Consider the following 27,504-nt stretch of genomic DNA (forward strand, 5'->3'; position numbering starts at 1 on the left):
TGTTTCTCCTGAGTGTGAGTCCCGGTCCCCCTTGCCCACCAAGGACGACAGGCACTGGCAGTCCTCCTGGGCCAGCATGGAGAGCTGCGACGAGGCCCTGGCTGGCCGTTCCCTGAGGCTGAGCGCTGAGCCAGCTGCAACCCTCACGTGTCCTGTGTGCTGCGGGCGGCCACTCCCCAAGTGTGCGAATGCCGCCAGCTCGGGTCTTGCCTGCCGAGGGTCTGTGCTCTGGTGGGCGCTGGCCCGTCTGACCTGGCATCAGGGGGCTGTGCAGAGCCAGCGGGGAGTGACCCAGCTTGTCCCAGAGACCGTGGCGCCTTCTGTGCTCCCCGGAGCCCACTTTCCACACCTCCTCACACTGGTGTCATGGTTTTGAGGACTGGAGCCTCCAGGGCTGCGTGCCCAGAACTCTAGACCACTGGCACTGTGCTCATCCTCAGGGTCTTGGCAGGTCAAACCACAGCTCCTGGGGGACTCTTGACAGTGCCCTCTGTGTGCCTGTTGGGGCTCCGCCCTCCTCAAGGTGGTGGTTCTACTGCTCTGCCCTGAGGCGCGGCCTCGGGGTCCCCATGCTGCTTTGCTCCTGGGGCTCCTGCCATCCTGCTACAGCCATACCCCACCCGCTTTCCATGGCGCTCTGTGACTGCCATCCCTGTCCTGCCAGAGGCCATGGCTACGTGAGAGGCTCTGTGCTCCGCAGCCCCTGCCAGGGACAGAGGAGTGGGCATGCCCAGCCCAGCCATGACCAGGGATATCCAGGCTCCTTGCAGGTGTCTCAGCTCTAACCCCTCAGGGCTGCTGCTTTCTGAGGGCAAGTGAGGAGAGGTCCCAGGGGCCACCCCCAGCAAGCTGACAGTCAGCTCTGTCCAGAGCAGGTGCTGCCCTCGAAGTGCTGTCCTCCCCGGGCATGAGGCCCGGCAGCATCAGGAGCTGGTGCTCTCCAAGGGTACCACCCCACAGTCCCACCTGCACTCACACAGGGCACCCAGGCCACACAGGAAGCAAAAACACAGGCAGTGGCCACTGGGGACCTTAGGCCAGCATGACCTGACGTGGACAGCAGGAACTCAGGGTGAGTTCGTGGAACTAGGTGATAACACGCACTCTCCCCAGAGCAGAGGAGCAGCGAGACAGGTGGGACACGGCAGGGAAGCCCAGGAGACCAGCACTGCGCATAGGAAGAGAAGAGAGCTGGGGAGGGGACAGGACCTGCGGTGCCAGTGGTGGAGACGCAGAGCAGGTTGCGTTACCAGTCACCAGCACCCCTAGGAGGTTCCCACCTGGAACGCCACAGGCCCCTCAGACGAGGGACAAGAGGGAAATGTCCCCACCCCTCTCTCAGAAGCTAAGGAGACCAGCCCTAGGTAGCAGTTGCAGGGACCCCAGGGAGACCTGTCCCAGAAGCTGAGCCCAATATGGGCGTCAGGCTGGGGATGTGAGGCACGGGGCATGGGCTGGGCCTGAGGCAGGCGTGAGGCTTCAGGTGGGAGGTGCACAGCACTGCAGCTGAGGGCCAGGCATCAGCTGACCCCACATGGGCTGGGAGGCGACGGAGTCCCAGGGTCCTGGGTTCAGAGCACACACATGGGTAGATGGGCCTGAACCTCCTTCAGGCACACACAGCCTGCAACACACATTACCTTGGAGGCCGGAGCTGAGGTCGCCTAGGTCAGCGAAGGGGTCCAGGCTCTGAGGTTTGGTCTGGCTGGGCTGCGGGCCAGGTGGGGTCGGCTGACCTCCTGGAGAGAGCAGCGGCCTTAGGCAGTGGCCAGCTGAAGCACACACCTGCCCAGTCCTGCTCCTCCCTCCCCGTATTGCAGGCCCACTCTAGGCTCAGGCTGCGCCTAAGCCTCAGACACTGGGAGGAGGGTGCACAGGGCATAGCCAAGACGCAAAACACACACGTTCACACAGCTGCCTCCACTGCTCATGCTGCTCCTTCCAGAGAATAACAAGTTCAAAGCTAGCCTCTGCTAAGTTACAAGAGAGAGAACACCTCAGAGTTCACTCCCAAGGACCAGGAAGGAATGTCCACAGTGTTCTGATTTTGTATCAGTACCACTTGCTACAATCTAGCTATATGTAAAATATTCCTTACACTGTATGTAATACTGCATATAATATAGAATATCCTCATACCACAAACTTGAGAACACCTTAAGTACAAAATCATGAGCTAAACAATTATATACACCCCCTTGATGAAATAGTATGCATTCCAAATGGCAGCTATTTTTAAATAAAGAGCTCTGAACCAACAAAAGATTGATTCCCTATGAGGAAAGAAACAAAGAATAGGAAATAACCCTCAGGGAAATACAAACAGTCAGAAACACAAAATAAGATTTGACATCATCCCTAAGAGACAAACTAAACAGCACTGTGGATGGCCTATTAAATGGTGAGACATCTTAAAGGTTATCCAACTCTGGTGAGAAACCAAGGACAGGAACTGCGTCTGGGCAATTAGGATAATAAATGAGCGCCCAGAGTGAACACACCGGTGACCCTGTGAACTGAAGGTGCTGGCCCAGAGTGTGTCAGCAAGGTGGACCTGTGCTGCCTGAGGACAGACCCTCACCAGCCTGACCACCCCAGGTAATCCCTAGCCCTACAGGGCAAGTGACACTGGATGAGATACACACAGCAGGTGGCCTCAACCAGTCCTCCAGGGTACAGAGGAGACACAACATGGGATGCAGGAAATGTAAAGCTGCAGAACCAGAACCAAGTGGGCAGACAACAGCACACAGGTGTGGATTGTGTTCCAAAGTACATGCATCCCAGAAAAGGCAGGACCAGCGTGCAGGGCAGGCGCCCAGCAGGGTAGCCCGGGGCTGAGCAGGCAGAGCACAGCCTGCAGGCACAGCAGACCCTTCCTGTCCCCGAGGCAGGGTGGGTGCCTTGGAGCCCAGGCCAGGTGGCCTTACCTTCTGCGGCTGACATGGGGGCTGGCGTGGGCACAGCAGCCTCGGCCCAGGCATCCCATCCCCCCAGCAGATCGGGGTGGCTGGAGGAGGCTGTCACCTTGCTGGGCTCTGCGGGAAGACCCCCTATAGAGACAGGACAGCTTGGCTGGTGTGTCTGCCTCGTCTCCTGGGCAGCGAGTGGGAGGCAAGCCTGGCCTAGCACTCCATGTGGCGGCACACCCTGGGGCACGAGAGCTAGGATGGCCACCCTCTTCCCACTGGGTGGGGAGGAAGCATCACATGTCCACTGATGGCTAAAACTGACCAGCAGAGTGAGAGGAGCAGGGACAGCCAAGGGGACCAAGCCAGCAGGCAGCTGCACATTACCAGTCTGAGAGGGGCTCTGGAGCCCCTGCTGCCTCTGCAGCCAACTGCAGAGCCCCAAACCCACCTTCCACCTCTCCAAAGCCCACTCGGCCCGCAGTGGCCCACCACCTGGAGGACGGGGTCCACGGCCATACACAGTCCCCCCGATGGGTCCACAGCCAGTCCTCTATCCCGCCCAGCCCTACATCTACCAGAGCCCCAGGCAGCAGGCCCCCAAGCTGCCCACAGCAGGCGGTGGCCACGTTACTCCTGCTCAGGGAGAAGGGCGTTCTTCTGCCTCAGCTCTGCTGGCCTCTCCTGCTACCACCAGCGCCTGACCTCCACACAGAAACCCTGGCTTCCAATACTCCAGCTGCCTCTTCCCGGCCCTTCTGGTCCCTGAATCCCTATCCTACCTCCTGCACCCTCACCCCATGAAAGCACCAGGCAGAGTGGCCGCTCTGGCTCACAGCAGTGGTCGTGGGGCCAGAGGTGTCCTGCTGAAAGGCCTATGGCAGCAGCAAGACAAGGCCCAGAGCCTGCCCCAGATCTTAGGGGAAAGCTCAGGCAGAATCAGAAGGAACCAACTCATCCTGACCCCGTAGGTCCTGCCAGACCCCCAAGCAGCCCCGGACTGTGGGAAAGGCACCAAGTAGTAGGACCCCTCAGCCCTCAGCTCCCAAGGGCAAGCTGGCTCACCCAAGTGCAGGAAGGTTGCATTGCAGGACGGGGGCGGGGCGCTATGGGTGGCAGGGAAGACAGGTGAGGCGGCTGCTGCTGTGGAGTCGGGGCCGAGGAGCTCGCCAAGCAGGTCAGGCGCGGTGCAGGGCTGCGTGCTGGATTCTGCTGGTGGCCGGAGCGGGTCGAATGGGTCTGCTGAGGAGACAGGCTTTTTCTGGGGACCACCATGGCTCTTTTTTCAGACCTTCCCACTCCATGGGGAGGTGGCCTTGGCCATGCAAACTGAGCCACCCAACTGCTTTTCCTGGATGCATGGCCCCCACGGCCCCCAGCTCAGGACGGCCATCCTGGGGATACAGCTACTCCCATGAGGGCAGAGTTGGTGGGGACAGCCGCCCTGCAGCCAGGAGTAGCTTCTCCCGAGTGCAGTTCTGTCCCAGGTCTCCAGACAAAGGGAAGCTCCCACTCCGCGCAGGAGGAGGCTGGACCTCATTCATTCACGTGACATGCAAGTGCGTACCAGGGCTAGGGGGCCCTCCTGGCAGGGTGCTCTGCGTGTTCCGGGGTGGGGTTGGGCTGGCCAGGAGCAGGTCGTCCGGGGGCCCCTCTGGAGTGCTATTGGGCGCTCCAAGAAGGCGGCTGAGCAGGTCTGCATTGCTGGAGGGGGCCTGCGAGGGGGGCGCTGGCCTTGGGTCCACCTCCAAGTGCAGCCCCAGGAGGTCTACACCCTCCTCCTGTGGCAGGGGCTCCTGTGGTGCCACCGAGGAGCCCACTTGCAGTGTCAAGTCCCCCTGGTCAGTCCCTGCAGCGAGGCCAGGCGTGTCTTCACCAGGGAACGTCTGCTGCTCTTCATCCGAGGCTTCGCTCCCCTCTCCATCTGCAACTGGGGCAGACGGACTCTCCTTGGGAGAGGAATTTTCCACACCAGTTTCTGCTTCTTTCTCCTCTGTGAAAAGAAGACAGACCATGGGCCAGTGGACTCCCAGGCTGCTGTAGCCAGAAGAGGTTTCACAGAACCCCAGCTGTGGCCCACACAGCCCGCAGTCAGCACCAGGGTCTCCATGCCCACTCTGGTGCATGGGACAGATAGGGAACACATCCCAAGGTTTGGCAGTAGGTGAGGCTGGCACCCAGCACCACACAGCCTCCAGGGGAAGCAACATGGCTAGAGGTCAGGCCTTGCCTCCAACTTCAGTAGGTCCTCTTCCTGCTGCCTCTCCAGCGCCACTGACTCCCCTGCAGGGTGGACTCTGAGAGCCAGTCTAGCGGGGGACACCTCTGGGGGCGACAGTGTCACTGGGTGGCAGTGATGTTCCCTAGGATGTCAGGAAGGGTCACTGGGGGGTGTGAAATCAAGGGCTGGGCCTGGGAGCCTGGTGTGGGCTCTGGGCAATAAGGGGCACAGGCACCCGTGTTAAGGATGGGAACCCCTGTGACTCAGAGTCCTGCTGAGGCCTCCTCCTGTGCGCTGGGCTTCCCTGGGCAGGGGCCACTATCAGGCAGACCCTCATTTTAGGCTTTGTGGACACTACGCTTCTTCTAAATAGAGAAACCGTTCTCAGCTTGTGAACCATTTAAAACAGGCCAGCTGGTGGTGTCTGCTGCCCTCCAGAGGCAGCCATGGCTCTGCCCCTGGTCAGTCCCCTTGGGAAGTGCCAGTGCACCTGACCCAGCATGTGACCACTTGCAGGATGGTGCACCCCTGTGGGCGATGAAGCCTCACTGCCACAAAAGCCATGGTGACCAGTGAGCCCTGGGCACTTGCTGGACCCCATCAGGGAGGAGGGCCAGGCCGCGCCTACCCTGCCAGTCCAGCGTGTGGAGGAAGTGGCTGGCGTCAGTGCTGCTGCTCTGTGGAGAGTCCGACTCTGAGGGCTCAGCCTCTGGAGACCCCACCTCGGCCTCGTACTGAGCCGTGGAACCCGGCTGCCTGGGGAGCTCCGGCTTCCCTGCCAGGAGAGCATGGCGTCAGGCCTGCAGAGCCAGGACCGCGGGCCAGCCAGGGCAGCAGCAGCAGGGGTAGCTGCAGGCGCCAGCAGACCCATTCACGCTGTGGCACACCACGCACCACACACGCCTGCACACATGCACACGGCACCACATGCAGACCCCTCAGGGAGGGTTCTCTGTCCTGGAGGAGAAAGCGCAGAGCACACACGCCAAGGCCAAGGCTGGGGGGGGGGAGCCTGCCAAGAGCCGCACGGCACGTCCTACCTGCCGGGCACTTTTGTACTACTTTTGGGGAACTGCTCTGAAATAAGATGAGATACCCCGCTGAGCAAGGGCTTCCGAGAACCATGGTCCCAGCCTCCAGGTCACATTTAACAGGGTCGTGTCCAGACACACACGAACTGTGTTGGCTAGGGGGCACAAACTTGAGCCTGGAGGAGAGTCCTCCTGGTGGGCCCCATGCGACCCTGAAAGCAGACTACAGGGCTCTGTGCAGAGCAGTACCACCTCACTCTGGGGAGCCTAGCCAAGACCAGGCTCCCTGGAGGGTCCAGGCTGGAGCTCTGCAGTGGTGGCCAGGTAAGTGGTGCAATGTGGGAACCCAGGACAAGGCCTTGGGATCCCTCCCTGGTGCACAGGCAAGCCTTCATCCAACACCCAAAGTCGGCATTTTGCCACCCCTGCAGCCATGCAGTGCACGGCCTGGGCACAGTGCAGGCTGGGGTAGGACGTGGCCTCTGCAGGCCTCTCCTGGACTCTGGGAGCACAGTGGGAGCTGGAGTGCCACGTTCTGCCCATGGGGGGGTCTTACCAAACTTAGACAGAATGTCCTGCTGCTCCTCCCGGCTGGAGAACAGGATCTTGGGGTTCAGCCCCCTCATGCTGGTGCTGTCCCATGGCGGGGCCACCCGGCTCGGCCTGTCCTTGGGCTCCACCTCAACATCCAGGCTCACCTGGAACAGGTCTGGGTACTTCTCTTGGATGTCACATGCGTCCAGGTCGTACCTAGTTGCCAACGTACACCAGTGAGGACGGTCTGGGAAATCCTGCTTGGCCAGTCCATGGTGGGACACATAACTCCTGCAGGCAAGGGCTGCTGCATCACAGCATCACCACCCGGGCTCCCAAGACCGGGCAACGGTTTCCCATTTGCTGCTACCAGAGAGGGCCAGGCCCAGTGTTTCCTGAGTCTGTGTGCTCGAAACTGACTGAAGCATACAGGACAGCTAGACAGCGCAGTGAGCCCTGCACCTGGGAACGTGCACTCCCTCAGGCAGGCCCTCCATGGCGGCTCCCGGCACCCACAAGGGACTCGTGTAGCCCTGCCCTCATCCCCCAACCGTACACGTTCTGCAGACACTCACAGGGTTCAGATCAAGGGCTCTGGGTTTGTCAATGCACTTCTTAAAAATCATGCCATCTAACCTGGCAAACACCCCCAACTACTCTCAGAAGGCTGAAAACCAAGACCTCTGGGGCCCAACTGCCAGGGATTACAGATGCAATTTGCTGTGGGGCCCGGCGGAGGCAGAGGGCCAGGCAGGGAGAAGAAGTGGACGTTGCGAGTCCCCAGATACTAGAGGAATAGCTGCTCGGTGGCAGAGTGCCCTGCAGGCAACAGACTGTCCTAACCCGGTGGCTCTACAGTGCTCCAGGGAGCTCTCCTTGACTCCAGGGCTACACGGATACATGCCACTCTTCAGCTGCGTGCCATCTGCCACCCAATGTCTCCACATAGTCGTTCTTAAGTTTCACATGTAAAACCCCCAAGAAACTAAAATAGAGACACAAAGAAGTGACAGCTAATCCTGGAAGACCCAGGCAACAACGGGGCTGCTTGCCCCTGGGCCGCCATCACCAAGGCTGCCGAGGAAGGCCAGGTAACAGAGGTTGGGTGGCAGAACGAGGGCTGATTTACTTTTACTCATACTCAAACCAGCAAGCAAGCATGGCCACCATGCACAGCCAGGTGCACCCTCCTGCCCAGGACAGTCACCTCGTGCTCAGGAGAATGCAGGACAGAGTGGGCAGGCTCTGTGGCACAGGCTTCCTTCTACCCTGAGTCCTCCAGAATGGGTGACGTGCCCAGCCAAGGAGCACAGCTAGCACAGAGCCGGCGGCCACAGTGAGGGCAGGCTAGAACCTGCCATCAGAAGGTGGGAAGGCCACACAGCTCCCAGGACAGATGGTGGGCAGCTCCACCATCGCTTGGCCCAATCGCCCTGGCCCTACTGGCCCTAGAGACGCCCAGCTCACCCCAGGGGGGTGAGGGAACAATGAGGGTCTGTGAGCAGGGTGGGAGCAGCAGGGCCAGGGGCCCTGGATGACAGGTCACTGCCCACAGGCCTGGAGGTCAGGCCAGGCCTTGTCATCTCCAACGGGGCACTGAGGGGACCCCAACACCTGGCTGGTAAACAAAAATGTTGAGTGTTTCATCATGGCAGTGTGGCACACTGAAGCCCACCTGAATCCTCACTTGGTCAGGGCCATCAGAACCTCCATGGGTGCAGGCACAGAGCCCCCAGGCTCATCTGACTGCGCTGGACGGCAACACCACTCTCCCCTCTACATGCCCACACGCCAACCAGCCTGACACCTCCCTGCTGGTGCAGTAACACCAGCACCCAGGGTGCCCATGGCAGAGCCGCGTGCCTGCATGGCTGGCATGTTCTGCGTGTGTCACAGAACCAGGTGCCGGAAATGGGACCCCAGCTGCAAGGACTGGGAGGTAGGGTCTCAGGGTGATCGGGCTACAGGCTCTCCCCCATGTGCAGTGGCCACTCCCCTTGGTACCCAGGAGCAGGTGCCCCTCCAACCACCTCTCCCGCCTCTGGTGGCCTCAGCCCTGCTCAGATTGTCCCTGGTGGCCAGAGGGCCCCCATGCTCTCACTTGCATTCCCACCCACTAATGGCTGTGAACAGCTCTCCACAGGATCACTGCCCCTCCAGGGCCCTCATCGGGAAGCACCTGCCAGCCCCACCCACCCTAATGAAGTAGCCTGGATGTGCCCTCTGACGTGGGCACTGCAGACACCTCCCATTACTGTTGTCTGTAAGCCCCAGTGGTGTCTACTTGTGAAAACGTTCTGAGCTTCAGTGGGCACCAACGTGGTGTGTACAGGTCTGTCCACCCTGCTGTTCTGAAGTTGTCACTGGGTGCTCAGGTGCAGGAGGGCACTCTCCTGCTGCTGACTGGCCCTCACAGCTCACCTGCCATCGACTCCCAGGGTGCTATTCAGCCCCCTTCCTGTGGGCACTCCACTGCAGCTTGGATGGGTTTCTTGGTATGGGCTCTTCAAGGGGCCCAGCCTGTGGGGGCCACCTGCCTGGGGAGGACGGCGGATCTCCAGGCCCCTTAGCTGGCCGCCCGTGCTCTCCACCTGCCATGGCTCTGTCTCCTCACCTCGCAGGTCTAACTTGCATCAGCCCCTTTCTTGTTGTGCCCTTTTCTCCTGTCAACTCTTGGTGCTCACTAAGGGGTCCCTTGACTCTCCAGTCTGAAGCCAGCACAAGCTGCCTGCCTCCAGGGCTCCAATGGCAGCTGCCTGCAAGCCACTGCTACCCTGAGAGCCACCAGGAGTGCTCAGTGTCTCCTGTCCCTGTGTCTTCACCTCTCTGGTGCTGTGACCAGGAGATGGCCTCCCCCAGCTGCTATGTCCTGCTGTACAAGATCTCCCGAGCCCCTCCTCCTCTGCTGTCCTTCGGTCCTGGATCCACACCTTCGTGATTCAGGCCTGGTGAAACCCCCGTTCCTGTCTCCTCTCACACAGTCTTGGTCTGTTTTCTGTTGCTCTCACTGCAACAGAATGACTGGCAAAGAATGAAGTTTATTCTGTTTCCTCACCGTCCCAGAAGCTGGGGAGCTTAAGGGTGGTGGGGACACTGGGAAGGCCCCAAGTAGTAGACGACCTGCAGTCCCGAGGCAGCACCAGCTTTGCCTGGAGACAGCCGCTCTGCCCTCACGAGACCATTCCAACGGCTAGGCCCTGCCCTGACGGCCTCTTTCAACCCACCCCCTCAACCCCTCAGGAGGGGGCCAAGTTCTGGGGGTGCCGGGGAAGATGTCGGACCACAGCAGTGCTGACTGCGGTTCTTAGGTCCTGCTTGCCGACTCGTGCGTCTGAATCACCCAGGTCTGCTTCCCTCCTGGTCAAGAGTTTCTCGATCTATGGAAGGACTTCTGCAAGCAGGCCATGGTGGCTGAAGAACTACAGCACTCCAGAGAGCAGGAAGCATGAGGCACTGCTGCAAGACGCAGAGCTGCCCAGAGCCAGGGGCAGGGAGCACGGCAGGCCCCTGCCAGCAAGAGTGCCCGTGGTGCGGAGCCCGTCAGCCAGACCCACATACCACATCTCCAAGTGCCCATGGAGTCTGTGCTTTCTATCTAAATGCAGAGTGACGCCTGCCACCTGGCCCCCTGTGAGTGGGTGGCAGTAAGTGTTGCCTAAAAGCAGCCTGCACCTTCCACCACCTGTCCCTTGGCTCAGCACCCTGCAGAGCACTGTGCACAGAGCAGGTGCTCAACACAGGTGACCAAAGCCCACTCACCTGGCCACACGTCCAGCTGCAAATGGTCACGTTTTAACAGAAATGCACAGAGCCAGTCCCTAGGCAGCTGGCACAAAGCAGAAGCCACCAGGCCCCAGAGCTCAGGAGCAGGACATGCTGTAGTGCCAGGACACCCCTCATAGCACCACACCTGCCAGTCTTCTCTGGGCAGACCACTGGGTGGGTGCTTAACCAACAGCTCTGGGTCCAGCCCGCCTCCCGAGCAGCAGTGCAGCCTGACACCAACGTACTTTGCAAATTTCACGGTGGTGGCGTTCCGAGGCACGAAGCCAGTGTGGAACTGAATCTGGAACATCTTCATGGAGGCCATCTGCAAGAAGGTGAAAGCAGCTGAGGGTGCAGTCTGGCCTTGGGGCAGACCACCTGTCCTCGCAGCCAGTGATGGGCGTGGGGAAAGAGGCTGTGTGTGGCCAGGCCCGGATGGCCCCAGGGCCATGCGGCAGGCCCAGTGTGAAGCACGCAGCCCAGCACCCAGGGAAACCCGACCGGGGAGCCTGGCTCCCCTTGCCTGGTGCAGCGTGGAGGGCACCACTGCCCCGCGGCCGGGGGCCTGCACACAGCTCCCCTCCCCACGGCACTCACCTTGGCCTGCAGCCGGCCCCCCAGTGTGGACCTGGCATGGTAAATGATGAGGAGCACGTCCCCTTGCACCGTTGTGCCCAGGGGGATGACCGCCTTGCCGTCCTCGCTCCTGAACTCCCTGAGGGGACAGAACTGGCTCACCAGCAAACACAGCAGAGACCCCAAGGCCCCCCAGGACCCAGCACTCCAAGCCACGCCGCCTCCCTGGCACCTGCAGCCCCACTGCACTCTTACCGCATCCTGTCATACTCCTGGGATGTGGTGGCCACACGCTCGTCCCCCACGTAGACCTCGCAGAAGGGTCTGCAGCCGCTTCTCTGCTTGCTGAACAGCGGCACCGGCGTCATGACGACAGCCTTCACCAGCATCGGCTTGCTGTGCGGCGTGATGGGCTCCTCCGCCACCATGTCACACACGTACTCGATGTACCTGGGGGGAGAAGTCACCGCCAGACCTTTGTTCTTTTCCATTTAATGCCATAAATTTCCCTTGAAGTTTCAGCTGCTCCTCAGATTGAGAGCTGTAATTGTCATTCAGTTCAAAACATTTCTAAATCGTCCTCAGGACCCCCAAATCTCGGGTTACTCGGACGTTGTCTGACCCAGCAGTGCTGAAGACTATGCTGGACACCCTCCTGCTCCCGACCCCTAGGTTCTGCCCCGCGGTGGCCTGAGAACACACTTCATGTGACTTCGACCTTTCTGACTTGCTGAGCTAACGTGCGTGACTGTTGAACATGCCCTGTGCCCTTGGGGAAGGTCTCTGCTGCTGGTGACATATTCTCGGCCTGCCACCTGGGCCAGAGGTGAGTGCTGGGTCCTGCCATGCCAACTCCTGTGTCCTCTGTCCAGTGCCGACACAGCTCCTCCACCTTCTCCCAGGGAGTGCTTCTGTGGGAGCCTCCACGCTGCCCCTCCACGGGAGCCCCAGGCCAGCAACTGGGTCCATCACCCGCACTGCACAGGCTCTCCTTGGGGTGTAGCAGCACGAGGACTGTGGCTACCAGCCGATGGCTGGAAGCAGGACAAGGCCTTTCAGCCAGAGCAAGCAGATGCTGCCCATGGTGCCAGGGCCCAGGAGCCCTCTGGGTAGGAGCACGGCCCTCCTGGTGAGAATGCAGCTCACTCTCTGGATGCAGCCTGCGGGGCCTGCGAGGGACCTGCCCTGGTGCTCGGGCTCCTGACCCAAGGGCCCTAAGGGACAAGCACACTGCTCACATGGAGCTGGCCCTCCCAGCCATTCTCGGCTGGCCCGGAGCCGAGTGCTGCTGTGCCGGCAGCAGTGCCCGCTCGCCCCGTCAGCTCTCTGCTCATTTTCCTTCTGTCCTTCAGCCTTCTCCTGGGTCAGTCAGCTGCGCTGGGGTTAGAAGCCAGGGCTTCATGTGTGAGGCAGGCACTGCAGGGAGCCATGCCCAGCCCTAACAACACATCTTCATGCTTCTGTTCCTTTTCTTTTGTGGACCTGCCACAGCCCCCACACGCGGCACCCGCGTGTCAGTCTGCAGCAGTCTGAGCTGAGACGGGTCTTCCTGTCTGGGTTCTGGTCCTGCAGTGTCATGAGGCTGGGAGTCTGTCGTCAGCTCAGAGACTCCTGGGCTTCTCTTTGGTGTATCTATCCTCCGCTCTCCCCCTTACAGTGGGATGCACTGTGTGTGTCCGGCTGCCTGCAACAGGCCAGCAGCTCCTGGTCTCTTGGCTTCTGCTATCCGCTGGGCAGTGTGACCTGTCAGCAAGCCCCCAGCTCACTCCTCAGCAGAGTGGAATCTGCACACAGCCCCCTTGGGTTCTGTGCCCTGGAGCTCCCACCTCACATCCTGCCTTCCCAGGGCTCGGCAACCGGTGGGCTGTTGCCAGCTCCCCAGCATGACAGTGTGGTGCTTGGCCCCATTCATCCCTTCCAGAAGGAAAGCTCAGGCAGGGTCTGTGCCAGGCACATGGCAGAAGGACCTCCAAGGGGGCAAGGGCCCTCCTGGGCTATGGCCCCAGAGGCTCTGCCCTCGCCTCTGCCTCGTCAGGCAGCACACTGGGCCTGTATCGACCTGGTGCTCAGCACGTCTGCCTGACGGCACGGCTCTTACTGCCCTAGCAGTGCTGACACACCTCGCATCTGGCCAGCTGGGGCATGAAGGTGGGGCCCGCTGTCAGGAGCAGCACCCTGAACATCGCTGGGGTGCTGCTGGGGTGCCCAGAGTCCCTCCCTGTCCCAACTCGTGCATAGTAGGTCCCAACACGCAGGACCCAGGAGAGCAAGTGGCCTGTGCCCCAGGAGCCGAAAAGCCCTGCATGGTGCTCTGGTCCTAGGCAGAAAGCAGATGAGGCAGGCCCTGCTTCTGGGGCCCTGTGAGTGTTGGGGATGTCATGGCCCCTCAATGGCCTGGGCCCTGCCTCTTCCCAGTGTCCATGCTGGCTGTGCTCCTGTGCTCTGCCCACTCTTGGGGGTTTCTGCTATCCACAGAGAGGAGGAGGTTCCAGGTGCCCCAGGTCCTCATCAAGACGAACCACAGGGTGACTCCTCAGACCTGGCTATACAGAGGTTCCCTATCACTGCAGGAGAACGGGCAAGAGTGGACATCAGTAGACATGACTGGTGAATGCAGAAGTCCCAGAGAGGATGGGAAGGTACAAGGCAGCTTCAGCCTCCAGCCGCAAGAGAAGGGCCCGTGCGGTGCCCATGCAGAACAGGACATGGCCGGAGTGTTCTGAGGGCGCAGCAGCGTCCGACGCCTCACTCATGGCGGAGCATGGCACTGCACACCTGCAGCACCACGGGCCACATGTTCCACTTCACCTCCAGAGCAGAGCCCACAGGCTCCGGGGGGGGGGAGGGGGGGGGTGCAGCACCCCACAGCAGGCGTGTGGTCCCCCAGGCTCACACACCTGCTGCAGGACCCAGTTCCAGGAGTTGGACAGGGAGTTGCCGATCACAGGTTGGGCCCTCACAGTCCTCAAGTCCCAGCTGAGGCCAAGCCACACCCACTGTGGTGCTGACCACCTGGGAGCAGCTGCTTGGATGGGCTCTGAGCCCAATAGCCCACCTGTGGTGACACTGGGTCCAAGGCAGTGGGGCACCGCCGCCTCAGCACGGAGCAGTGGTCACCACCTTGGCAAAGAACACACAGTACCTTTTGTGAGATGGCCAAATGCCTGGCGGACAGCGCTTCATGCTGAACATGTACACGGCGGCCTCTGCAGTGCTGAAGAGACGGCAGAAGCACAGGAAGGCGCACACGGCCACAGCAGACGCAGCTTTCCCATCCTAAGACGAGGACACAGGCCCTTCACCTGACTGCTCAATGGTGCGGAGGGCTCTGCTGGCTCCTGTAGACTCCCCCACTACAGAGTGCCAGGCAAGGCACAGACATACGCACCCTCTGACCTTGGGTATGTTCAGGAACATAGAGCCTGGCAGAGAACGAGCACAACTGGCCAGACAAGCACAACTGGCCAGCTCCTGCGGCCACCATCCCACACAATCTCAAGCTTGACCCACGGCCCCACAGACTCAACCCCTTTCCCTGAATCTGCCAGCACTGACCCTGGCATGAGCCCTGAGTGCTTCCTGTAGTGTCATGCCCTGGGGAAAGCTCACAGATGCTCCCTCACTCTGCAGACCCAGACACCCGAGCAGAGGAGGAGGCGGGCATGGCCATGACCAGGCAGAGACTTGATGCAGGATGCACAGGTCATGGTGCCCAGGGATGCCCTCACCAAGCGCTCTTCCACAGGCAGGAGTCACCCCACTGGGCAGTCCGTGTGCCCTGGGGCAGGAACCCCTCTGCTTGCTGCCTGCCCCACCCAGGGAACAGTGCCTGCTCCATTTCCAGCAGGCCAGTTCTGGTGGAGAGCAGGAGCACAGCCGAGCCGGCCCCTCCGACTCACCACACAGTGCACAACACAGACGTTCCTGTGGTCCTGCCGCAGCCAGGAGTGCATGTTCCTGCAGGTGGTGTACAGGCTGTGCAGGTGTGGGGCCCGCCTGGCTGCCCAGCCGCACTCGGAGACCTGTAGGAGGGGCCAGCTCGGCTCAACTCATGCGCTGGTGCTGTGTACTGGCCCCTCACTCGTGCCCACCATGTGCCGCACTGTGCTTCTCTGAGGTGTGTTGAGAAGGTGCCCAAGGCCCTCCTCAGTTGATGTTCATGTGCAGTGGACCTGTGACCCTGGACTGTGTGCCATAGGACACAACTCCTGGGACACCTTTTCCTGTGCTTTGGGTCAGCCCGAACATGTGACACCTGTTTAGCACATGTTCAACACAGGAGCTCATGGCCACACTGCCCTGGAGGTCAGGAGCAGCAAGGTAGGGACACCTGGTCTGATGACACAGTGACCCCTAGCCCCCTGGCTCTCTAAGATCCTGGGCTCCTGCCACAGCCCACCTGTCCCAAGCCCTGGTCACCTGCAGGCTACATGGGTGAGACAGGTCAGTGCAGGATGGCAGCCAGGTGGCTCATCACCACCTGAACCTGTGTTAAGTGGGGAACAGCCACCAGGGTCATGCCATGATGAGCAGGGGACACTGACCCGGTTGTGGAACTTGGAGGCCCGGTAGGTTCGTGGGGACAAGTTGTAGACAGCATAGTGCCCTGGGTGCTTGGCGTCCAGGAACAGCCGCACGTCCTCAATGTTATTCTTGATGGCTGACTCCACGCCTTCAGCTGGGAAGGACATCACTGAAGAGAGCAGCCTGTCAGCCTCCAGCCAGGCAGCCTCTTGCAGCCTCCCCAGTTGCCCTCTGGCCTCCTGGCCTTTGGGGATGCCTGACCTGGGCTGCTAACCAAGGTGCAAAGACCACCCCTATGGGAGACACCACAGAACAGCCACGGGGGCTCCAGGAGGCTTTCCCTCGCAGGGGTGCCAGCAGGGTGCCCAGGCATCAGGAGACACTTCTGGTTATTTTGTGCCTGGAGAGCCACATTCCAGATGTGCAGCCTGGCATCGGAGCTGCAGGCAGAGCTGGAGGTGTGTGGACACAGGGCCCTGCCTGCAGTGCCTCTGGGAGCCTCCTGGGGGCGCATGTCGGGGAGGGCCAGAGGCTACCCTGGCCAACATACCAGCAATTCTAGATGTGATGTAGGATATGTCCAGGTCACCCTTGGCATAGCTGGAATTGGAAGAAGAGCATGAGGTTACTGCAGGAAGCACGTGGCAGTCACCCCAGGGCACTCTTGCTGTAGGCGCACCCCACCAGCAGGTGTGTGCGCGGAGACAGGTGCGTGTGCGCGCAGGGTTCTGCGTGTGTGGAGCTAATACCTAACCAGAGGTGAACAGGAAGCGGCGAGGCAGGCCCAACAGGGCCTTTAGCCACCTTACCACTTTCCTGAGTGTTGGGGGCTGATCTTGAACAAGATGTGAACACAGTTAAGACTGCTGCAAAGGCCAGCAGCCTGAGGGCAGGACACACCTGGAGCCACACAGGCCACCAGAGAGCCAGCAGACACTGAGGGAAGGCAGGAGGGGAGCTGCAAGCTCCTGAGACCCACCCTGCGGTGGTCCTGGCCACCTCCTAGAGACCAACTGTCCTCTGAACAGTTCCATAGCACCAACAGAATGCTGACAGAACTCCTCAGTGACACAGAGAAGGTGACAATCCTATTCTAAACTCCAACTCAATAAACAGTTATGCAAGCACAGCCAACACACTCTGGGAGGTGGGACCAGGAGCAGGCCAGTCAGCCTGCAGAGCAGCTGGGCCACAGTACCCACCACAACCGGGCAGGGAAGCAAGCACGCCACAGACCAGGGCGGGCACCCAGGTGTTGTCAGCAGAGGGGTGCTCACCAGCGGGAGCCAGCAAGAGGTCAACAGAGCGAGGCCCAGATAGGTGGAGGCCCAAACACAAGACGTATTCACAGTAATCTTAACATCGTGCGTGGGGTGGAGGACGCTGGGGGTTGGACCCATGGTTCTCCACCACTGAGCTACATGCCAGCCCCCACTTTTAAATACTTTTAATTGAAGATAGACACAATACCTTTATTTTGTTCATTTTTATGTGGTGCTAAAGATCAAACCCAGTGCCTCACACATGCTAGGCAAGCACTTTACCACTGAGCCCCAGCCCCCAGACCTGTTTTTTTTTTAGTTGATTTATCCTAATTTGTTATATACGACAGCAGAATGCAATTCAATTCATATTAGACAAACAGAGCACAATTTTTCATGTCTCTGGTTGAACACCATTCATGTCTTCATACATGTACCTAGGGTAAGAATGTCTGTCTCATTCCACCGTCTTTCCTATCCTCCTGCCCCCTCCCGTCCCCTCCCTCCCCTTTGTCCTATCTAAAGTTCGTCTATTCCTCCCACGATTCCCCCACCATCCCCATTGTGAATCAGCATCTTTATATCAGAGAAGACATTTGGCATTTGGTTTTGGGGGATTGGTTTACTTCACTTAGCATTATATTTTCCAACTCCACCCATTTAACTACAAATGCAATGATTTTATTCTCTTTTAATGCTGAGTAATATTCCATTGTGTATATATACCTCATTTTCTTTATCCATTCATCCACTGAAGGGTATCTAGGTTGGACCCGCAATTTAGTTATTGTGAATTATGCCGCTATAAACATTGATGTGGCTGTGTCCCTGTAGTATGCTGTTTTTAAAATCTTTTGGGTATAAACAGAGGAGTGGGATAGTTGGATCAAATGGTAGTTCCATTCCACGTTTTCCAAGGAAACTCCATACTGCTTTCCAGATTGGCTGCACCAATATGCAGTCCCAACAGCACTGTATGAGTGTGCCTTTCCCCCCACATCCTCGCCAACACTTATTGTTGTTTGTATTCTTGACAACTGACATTCTGACTGGAGTGAGGTGAAATCTTAGAGTAGTTTTGATTTGTATTTCTCTAATTGCTAGAGATGTTGAACATTTTTCATATATTTGCTGATTGATTGCAATCTTCTGAGAAGTGTCTGTTTAGTTCCTTGGCCCATTTATTGACTGGATTATTTGGGGGGTTTTGGTGTTAAGTTTTTTGAGTTCTTTATATATCCTGGAGATTGGTGCTCCATCTGATGTGTGTGGGGTAAAAATTGCTCCCATTCTGTAGGCTCTCTGTTCACTCACTTTTTCTTTTGCTGAGAAGAAGCTTTTTAGTTAGAATCCATCCCAGTTATTGATTTTTGATTTTAATTCTTCTACTATAGGGAGTCTTATTAAGGAAGTCAGGGCCTAATCCTACATGATGGAGATTTGGGCCTACTTTTTCTTTTATTAGGTACAGGATCTCTGGTTTAATTCCTAGGTCCTTGATTCACTTTGAATTGAGTTTTGTGCCATGGTGAGAGATGGAGGTTTAGTTTCATTTTGTTGCACATGTATTTCCAGTTTTTCCAGCACCATTTGTTGAAGAGCCTATCTTTTCTCCAATATATGCTTTTGGTGCCTTTTTCTAACATGTCGGTTTGTCTTTGTCAGACCTTTTTAATTTTTATTTTGAGACAGAGTCTTGCTAAGTTGCTGAGGCTGGCCTCAAACTTGACATCCTTTTGCCTCTACCTCCCAAGCTGCTGGGATTAGAGTCATCACTGTGCCTGGCTTAATCTATTTATTTTTCCCCATAGCTGTATTGAGGTAAAATTGAAGTACAATAAAATGCACATATTTGAAGTATGAACAGAAATATATGAAATAAAGAAGAAATAATACAGCTAAAATCTGATAAAAACCAAACAAGTCTAATTAAAAAAAAGAACAGAAAGATTAATACCAATGGAAAAGGAGCTATCAAAATAACCCTATAGATGCTAAAAACATATTAAGGTCATATTACAATTATATGCCAACATATGTGACAGCTTATATAACATGGTCATATTAGAAAAGGATCCGTATGCTGCTGAGAAGAAAGTGTTTTCAGTCATTGATGGATGCAATATTTTATGGATGTCTGTTAAGTCTAAGCTATCTATTGTATTTCTTTAATTCTATAGTTTTTTATTTTTAATTTTCAATGGAACTTTATCTTACTTATTTATATGCAGTGCTGAAGGTTGAACCCCGAGCCTTACACATGCCAGGCAAGTACTGAGCTACAACCCCAGCCCCTCTACAGCTTCTTTATTTAGTTTTTGTTTGGAGGATCTATCTAGTGATGACAGAGGCTTGTTAAGGTTACCCAGTATTATTGTGCTATGGTCTATTTGATTCTGGATATCGAGAAGGGTTGATGTATATAGATGCTCCATTGTTTGGGCTATAAATATTTATGATTGTTAAGCTTTGTTAAGCAGTATGAAATGGCTTGGCTAAATCTTAACATTTTAAAAGTTTGTTTACACCTACTTGCAACCAGCGAACTCAGGGTGAGAGGACCTCCCTAAAGAAGACAAAAAGCAGAAGACTACAGCAAAGCACAGGCAAGTCTCATGCTCTGGCGCTGCTGCAGGACGAGGCACTTAACACAAGCCACAGTCTGGGACAAAGTATTTTCTGTGGGGCTGTGGCTGTGGCTCAGTGGTAGAGCGCTTGCCTAGCATGTGCGAGACATCAGGTTTGATTCTCAGCACCACATATAAATAAATAAACGTCCGTTCACAACTAAATACACACACACATAATGTATAACTGGATTAAAAAAAAGTATTTGCCATGTGTTTCTACACACACACACACACACACACACACACACACACACACACACAGTGGTTCAGAGAACATTTAGTATCAGCATGAAAACAGGAACAAAAACCCAGCTGTATGTGCTGGCAAATGCCTGTGATCTTTGCTACTTAGGAGGCTGAGGCAGGAGGGTCGCAAGTTCCAGGCCAGCCTGGGCAACTTAGAAAGGCCCTGCCTCAAAAAAATGGAAAGGGCTGGGGATGCGGCTCTGGGGTAAGGTGCTGTCCTAACAGGTGTGAGGCCCTGAGTTCAGGTCCCAGCACCACTAAACAGATGACAGCAAAGGCAGACCCACACACCTGAGGCGGAGCACCACCCACCCACAGGGCCTGGCTGCCCCTCCAGGATGACACACACGCCTGGCTGCCTGGCACAGTGGGCAGAGCAGAGGCAGCAAGACGCCTGGCCCAGCACAACGTAGGCATCAGGTGCACCCACACCTCAACCCCAACCTCCCCTGCCGGGTGAACCTGGGGGCTGGCCGTGTGAGCATCAGACATCAGACACGTGTGCAAGGTTGTCAGCCTGCACCCCAGACTGAGAAGAGCCGAGGCTCCAGCTGCTGGGACAGGGCAGCCATGGGCGAGCAGCTCAGGGCTCAGGGCCACCGCCACCCATCCCCACACCTGGGCCCCTTCAGTGGGAAGAACCAAAAAATGAAGAAGCAAGCTGGGGATGCCTGGCACGCACAGGGGCCTAGGGTCCACCCCAGCACCACACACACACAGAGGAGCTTGCTGCCACTTCTAAAGTTCATCTCACACACGGCGTCTGCAGGACAGTGTCCAATTCAAGCATGCACCCCAGGCAGACATGCACACATGCAAGCACATACACACGTGTACATGTGGACACCTGTCCCTGCCTGGGCTGAGAACACCTGTGCACACCAAGGCATCATGGCACACAGAATGAACAAATAAAAGGAGGCCAGAAAGCCCCACGCCTGCAGAGTGTGGAGGACGGGGCTGGTCCTGATGCCCACACACAGCATGGTTCCTCAGTGCTCCCTCAACAGCACCCGAGCAGCCAGCAGAAGCAGTATGGGGACCAGGGCCAGTAGGGCTGAGCCCTGGACATGGGGCTGTACTCTGGGGCGTCCCTGGCCTGCAGTGGTGCTCTATGACCACGTGCTCAAGCCATGTGGCTAGGAGACCTCATGGATGAGGGAACATTATGCCTTACAGTCACTTCACCTGTCATACACCCAGAAAAACAATGTGACAGTGTGTTGGGGACTAGGGCAAGGGGCCCAGGCTGGGCACAGCCCAAGCCCAGGGCCAGTCCCAGCAGGAGTCTATGCATGGGCTTCCCCAGCTCCGTGGTGCTGGGCTCACTCTGAGTCTGCCTGTGACTCTGCCCTTGGCACTGGGGACAGATGGTGCATAAACCACACTTACTTAGCAACAGACTGGATGACCTTGGAGGAGGTGTCCTTGAGGTTAGTGAAGAGTCGCTCGGTCCCACCCCGCAGGATGTCCAGGAGCCCACCGTGAGGCTGGTCGTACTCAGCCAGTGCCAGGCCTGCAGGACAGGCAGGGCGTGGTGTGTGAGGGTGCCTGCAGCACGGAGGTGTGTGGGCCCTGGGAGGCGCTGCTGGCCCAGCCCACACCCAGGAGTACGCCTGCCTGGGCCCTAGCAGTCTGACAGCTATCCCCCCGGTCCAGAGGCAGGGCTTGCAGCTGGAGCTCTACCGTCTGTGGCACCGTGGGCAGAGGCCACGCCACCCCGGCTGTGAAGTCAAAAAGTGGAGGCTGACCAAAGTGGACCCTGAGAGCACAGGTCCTGGAGCGAGAACTCACAGGCTTCAGTGTGCAGGTGTGGATGCGACCAGGCTCCAGGTCCACATGGCTACCACACTGCACCTGCTGGGCCCCGTGGGGTGGATCTGGAGTGCCCAAACACAGGGAAGCCAGCTGGTGGGGCCACGCCCTCTCCTCAGGAGACCAAGAGGACTGGGCGGGGGGCTTGGCCCATGGCCAGCATGTGCCCATGTCCCTGCCCCAGCACCCTCCCCTCTCCCCCAGGCCCAGGCCCCCACAGATACGCTCACAGAAGCCCACTCTGCACCAGGTAGAAGGCCATGCTCTAGCACATGGCAACTCAAGCCATGGGCACAGGTGGCCCCCAGCCCTGCAATCTCTCCCGCAGCCCAGCTCTACTCCCCACTCTGCCCCTGTCCTCAGCTCTCGGGAGGGACCCTGGAAGATCCCTATTTCAAGGAAGCCAGTTTCCCTGTAGCCTCGGGCTGTGTAAGATAGCCCAGACACTGGTGGTGTAGGTGGCTTTGGGCCACAGAGTGTCAGACTGACTTCTGGGAAAGCTGGAGACTTAAGTCAGCTGCACCTAGGAGCCTGGCCCCAGGATGACCCTGGCCATGAGCTGGATCCAGGTGCTGACCACCCCTGGGACAGGACCCCGGAGACCTATGCCTGGCCTCTCCTGGACCTTGCCCCACTCCCAGGAGCCCACACCACACCTTGCGTGCATGAGCTCAGCTGAGCCATGAGGCTCGGGGAGTGCAGGGACCAAGCCTTGTCGTCTCTCACCACCAGGCTAAAAGTCCCACAGGAGAGGGAGTTGGGGCTCCATCTCAATATGTGCCAGGTGTCCAGCGCACAACAGGGGGTGGACAGTGGGCACAAGTACTCACCTCCACTGTAGCCACTGCTCACAGGGCCTCCGGCGGGGGGTGGCACTCGGGATGGCCCTGGGTTCCCACAGCCTCCATTCTGCTCCAGCAGCTATAGGAACCAACAGCATGGCGTTGGCGCCCTGGGGAGCCAGACTGTTATGCACCTGCCTCAGCTTAAACACGCGGCCCTGCACTAAGCTGCTCTTCTGCCTGCTAAGGGTCTAGGTGGAGGGCAGGCCACTGTGGCCCCAAAACACTCAGCATGGGGAGGAAGTGGCTGTCGGCCTCAACCCACACCTGGCTGAGCGCCCTCCCCGCCTCTCCAGCTTCTTCCCTATGCACCCAACCACGGGAGGCAGATGCATGGTGCATGCAGACGAGCGGCACAGGCATCTGGGTGCCGGGCTAGGGCTGCTCCCTCCACCACGGCGCAGCCCCGCTTGGGGAGTAGGCCCCAAGAAGCAGTGTGAAAGCCTTGTAAGCCCAAAAGTCAGAGTGTGCTTGGAGTCCCCATGGACCAGTGCACCTCCTCAGTGCACACCCCATGGAGAGTGAGGCCCATGGCCCCTACATGCCACCTGGCCTCTATAACCTCCACGGCCTGCAGCATACTCTGCTGGGGCCCGGAGTTGCCCTGGCCACAGAGCAGTCACCGAGAGGTGTACACATGCCTGTCAGCTCTTCTCTTCGAAACAGACCAGCCATCCTACCTCCACAAAAATTTCTCACTGAGGCCCTCAGTGCCACCAATCGGCCACCTCAGACCTTCAGGACTTCCTCCCTGGCACCCCTCCGCTAGCCCTGCCCTATTTCCTCCTGCTCCCCAACATATGAATCATAAACCTCAGCCTCCTATGCCCAACTCCCTCCTGGGGTCCTGGGTGAGCGTGCAGGCCAGCAGAACTCCCGTGCCCTGTACCACCCCCAGCAGCACAGACAGCACCGTCCCACCACACGCCCTGCTTTGACAGCCCCTGGAAAACCATGCTTCCAGCTGTGAGAGACACAAGGAGCTGACAGACAACCAGAAAGCAAAGAGGACAGGGCCTCGCCTTCACAGGAGGCAGAGCCAGAGTGGAGGGGTGAAGTCTGGCCTGAGCCCTGAGCTGCAGACGGGTCCCACTCCCAGAGGTATGGGCAGACCTCATGGCTACCTCAGGAAGAGTCCTGCAGCTAAGCGCCAGGGCCCTCCTGACCTGCCCACTTTCCTGGGTATGTAGCCACAGGGAGGAGCCTCAGCCCAACAGCTGGCTGGGGCCTGGACAGTCCCAAAGCCATGTGAGCCAGCTGTGGGTGGAGACTGGACATGATCATAAAGCCACAGAAGGACACTTGACCCCAGAAACTGTGACATGCAGAAAACAACACACATCAGCAGAATCTGGGCAAGAACCACCAGATAGTTTTGATGGAGTGACCCTTGGGCCTAAAGCGTGCGCAGAGCATCAGGGCTCCAGAGTCAGGACCAATGCAGTGCCTGGGTCTTAAACCTGGCTGCGGCAGGACTCCAGCCTGCACAATAGCTGCTAGCCCACGAGGACCTGGAACTGCACACAGAGCAGTGGCAGGACACCCTTACCTCTGTGATGGGTGCCTTGGGGTTCAGATTCCTGGCTGCGGCCATCTCCTGTAGCTGGCGGACCACCTCTGTGATGGACAGCCGTTCCTCAGGGTTGACCCTCAGCATGGCACCTGAGGCAGAGCACAGCAGCCCACTGGACCCCATGTCGGCTCCAGGGCAGAGCACGGCCGACTCTCACCTGGTTAACACCAGAGTGCCAACTCTGGGAGCAAGGGAGAGCAGCAAAGCAAAGCACAACCATAAAACTGAACCAAGTTATCAGAAAGGTACTAGAGTGTCCCAAGTTCAGTGGGGCAGAGGCTGGGGTTCCATGGAAAAGCACCAGTGCAGGAGCTGTGGGCAGCGGGTGAGGGGCATCACGGCCCAATGGAGAGGCTCCTCACCCAGGCCCCTGCACCCACCAGCCTGAGGGGAACTTACGAATGAGGCTGTGGAAGATGGTGTACCGAGAGTCGTCCCCGGGGATGGAGTACTTCCCGTTGACTATGCGAAGCTTTGCACCATCCTCAAAAGGGTGCTGCCGGAAACACAGCAGGTACAGGATGCAGCCCAGGGCCTGCAGGGAGAGCAAAGCTGAGGCGGGCCAGGCCAGGGGACCTGGGCATGGGTTGAGTAGGGCAGAGGAGCAGCCCTTTCCTCAGGGACCCCTTTCATGCTCTTGGTCCCGCCCCACAGGAAGCCTGGCCCTTTCCACCCTACCCGACACAAGAAATGTCCAGGCTGCAGGATTGAAGCACCAAACTCTCATTTTCAGATCAAAAGGTCCCTCAAAACCATACAGCTAGGGCTGGGGCTGGGGCTCAGAGGTACAGCACTAGCCTAGCATGCATGAGGCACTGGGTTCGATCCTCAGCACCACATGGAAAAAAAAAAAAGGTATTGTGTCCACCTTCAACTAAAAAATGTTAAAATAACAATAATAACAATAATAATAAAAACCTACACAGCTAAAGCACAGGGACATGAATTGGGCCACTGGGCACCAGGGAGGACCTCGCCGAGCAGCTGCCAAGGATTCGTAGCCACAACAGTGGCTGGGTAGCTGGCTGCTTGCTGCTCGGGGGAGAGACCCAGCCTCCAAATCACACAGGCCTCCTGTCCACCATGTAAGTGCAGCATGGCCACCCTCAGTCCAGGTGGCAAGGCCCTGGAGAGGAACAGGGAGCCCTGGGCTCACCTGACCCGGAGCTTAGGCCAGGCAGACCCCCCCCAGTGCCTGCCGTCTGTGCTGCCTTGGAGCCCACTGACCCCCAGCTGGCTCTGCTCAACTGGGTTCCCCCAGAAGGCGTCACCAGTGCTCTTCAGCAGACCAGGACAAAAGGAAAGGAGGAGGCCCAGGGGACAAGGGTTGCTGGGTCTGCAGGCCTGCTCAAACCAGGTGCCACTAGGCAATCAGCCTCACCCAGATGTCCTGCTTCTCTCCGATGGGGAAGTTGGAGTACAGGTCTACGATTTCTGGGGTTCTGTACATGGGTGTGGTGTTCCTCGTGATCTGAAGAAAAACACAAGTATTTCAGAGCAAAGTTACGTGTAAGCCTTACTTTTTGTTTCACATCAAAACCCTGCAACATGGGCTGGGGCTGTCGCTCAGTGGCAGAGCGTTTGCCTACCATGTATGAGGCACTGGGTTTGATCCTTAGCACCACATAAGAGTAAACCAATAAAACAAAGCATTCTGTCCATCTGGTCTATACAACAACAAACCCTGCAACTTTTTAAACTCTACCACAGGCTAGGTGGTGCCCTGTCCTGCCATGGAGTCCCAGAGGCCTTGGTCACCCACTTTTAACAGGACCCTGCTGTCTGCGCAGGAGAGGCACATCTCAGTGGGCTGAGCCCACTCCAGGCACTACATGCAGACCGGCCACAGGAGGGCCATGTGAGCTGGGGTGTTGTGTGACGGAAGCTTCCACATGGACACTAGTGTGGACACAAAAACCTCTGTAACAAGAGAAGTGACCACATGTATTGGTTGGCCAGGTCTAAAAACTGAGCCCCATACACTTAAGAGGGCCACACCCCCACAGCACAGGAAATGTGAGTCTCAGTGCAAGGCTCAAGCATACAGCCACCCCCAAGTCAGATGCCACAGGGACAGCCAATGCCCAGGAGCCACACAGCAGCAGCCACTTCTTCAACAGATGGGATACAGGATGCACTGTCCTCTGAAAGACCTGTGGTCCACAGGCAACAACCTGAGGCTGGCAAGTGGGCAGCCACAGGACAGTGGTGCAGGGTGGGGCACAGTGCCACCAGAGCTCCCAGCAGAAAGGACACACAGCACGACCACTGCAGACTCACTTCAGGATGGGGGAGAAGAGCGGGGCAGGGTGAAGACACCCCTGCAGGACCAGGAGGAAACTGAGCAGCAGGGACCCGGAGCCATGAGGGGAGGGCACCTGGCGACTGCTCCCCAAAGCACTGTCCAACAAAGTAGCGAGGAGCAACCTTCCTGAAGGACACGCACAGCCAGGAGCTCTGGGCTCAACCTGATGGCACCTGGGACTGCAGCTGGGAAAACTCACATCAGTAACACCACTGGTAGCTGAGCTCTCGCCAAGGAGGGAGCAGAGCCAGGAGCCCTTGGGCTGGCTGGCGTGGAGCATGGCATAGACCTGGGGATGCGTGCTGAGGGCACACAATTCACATGTGAACACATGCACGCATATGTGTACACCAGTGAGCACATCTGCTCTGGTGTCTCAGAGGAGGCAATCTCAGGGCCTCGGGGTAGCAGGGCAACAATCAGTACTCCTGTCACCAGCACTCCAGATGACGGTGAGAGCCATTCTCTACCACACTGACACAATGCCACAGACCAGGCGAGCATGAGTGGGCTGCTCTGGCTCCTGATTCTGCCCAGGGTCACAGGTGCACATCTGTGGCAGCTGTCTTGCTGGCAGGGCCCCAGGGCAGCCCAGCTCATGTGGAGGCAGCAGAGCACCCTGCACACTGCCATCTGTACGTCGTGGTGCTTTACTGCTGAGCTGCACCCCAGTCCTTTTTATTCTTTGAGACAAACTTGTCATCCTTCCACCTCCGCCTCCATAGTAGCTAGGATCACAAGTGTGACCACCATACACAGCTCTCCCTTCGTGTAAAGCTACCAAAGGCTCTACCCTGATGACTCACCTAACCCTGATGGCCCTCCAAAAGACTCCTATGAGCCTCAGGGTAGGTTTCTATCCTCTTGGGGCCTCATGATGGGGTTAAACTACAACCTGTGTTCAGGAGAACGAACCATATTTAAATCACAGCAGATGAAAAAGGTCAGAACCTGGAGCCAGCATGAAGCAGATCTAGGACATCCTTGTACCACAATTAAGGACACATGCTCACCACGGGAAATGTGGCACCACAGTCCCCGTGAAGACGAGCGAGCAGGCACGAGCTCCTGCCTCGGCCACGTGCAGAGCATCGAAGGCCGCGCAGCAGCACAGAAGGCTCAGGGGAGCTGCACTGCAGGCAGCCCAGGGCAGCCAGCTCACACACCTCCAGCAGGCCCTCTGTGGCAGGTGGCAGCATGCTGTAGGAGCACCAGATACATGGCACCCCATGGTCTGTCCACACTGGAGATGGCTGATGGCGCTACCTCCA

The 27,504-nt window shown here is 57.9% G+C and overlaps 1 protein-coding gene across 10 annotated transcripts in view; it reads right to left on the minus strand.

Annotated features, from left to right (window-relative positions):
* The window catches only part of Gak (cyclin G associated kinase), a 44,346-nt gene that overhangs the window by 3,333 nt on the left and 13,509 nt on the right, over positions 1–27,504 (minus strand). For 4 of the 10 annotated variants that reach the window (XM_048783991.1, XM_048783989.1, XM_048783994.1 and 1 more), the window contains 18 exons: positions 25,310–25,399; positions 24,328–24,463; positions 23,905–24,017; positions 22,344–22,434; positions 21,091–21,214; positions 16,111–16,160; positions 15,581–15,729; positions 14,936–15,058; positions 14,179–14,312; positions 11,292–11,486; positions 11,058–11,175; positions 10,706–10,785; positions 6,718–6,911; positions 5,759–5,905; positions 4,477–4,902; positions 3,975–4,151; positions 2,931–3,053; positions 1,641–1,739 (listed from right to left, as the gene is read on the minus strand). In XM_048783991.1, the coding sequence (XP_048639948.1) occupies positions 1,641–1,739; positions 2,931–3,053; positions 3,975–4,151; positions 4,477–4,902; positions 5,759–5,905; positions 6,718–6,911; positions 10,706–10,785; positions 11,058–11,175; positions 11,292–11,486; positions 14,179–14,312; positions 14,936–15,058; positions 15,581–15,729; positions 16,111–16,160; positions 21,091–21,214; positions 22,344–22,434; positions 23,905–24,017; positions 24,328–24,463; positions 25,310–25,399 (2,569 nt within the window). Of the gene's footprint in view, positions 1–1,640; positions 1,757–2,930; positions 3,054–3,974; positions 4,152–4,476; positions 4,903–5,758; positions 5,906–6,717; positions 6,912–10,705; positions 10,786–11,057; positions 11,176–11,291; positions 11,487–14,178; positions 14,313–14,935; positions 15,059–15,580; positions 15,730–16,110; positions 16,161–21,090; positions 21,215–22,343; positions 22,435–23,904; positions 24,018–24,327; positions 24,464–25,309; positions 25,400–26,944; positions 26,972–27,504 lie in introns of those variants that run through there. The other 6 variants (XM_048783995.1, XR_001503087.2, XR_001503086.2 and 3 more) reach the window with 6 other exon arrangements.

This window comes from Marmota marmota, unplaced genomic scaffold (genome assembly GCF_001458135.2).
Source record: "Marmota marmota marmota unplaced genomic scaffold, marMar, whole genome shotgun sequence".
NCBI lineage: Eukaryota > Metazoa > Chordata > Mammalia > Rodentia > Sciuridae > Marmota > Marmota marmota.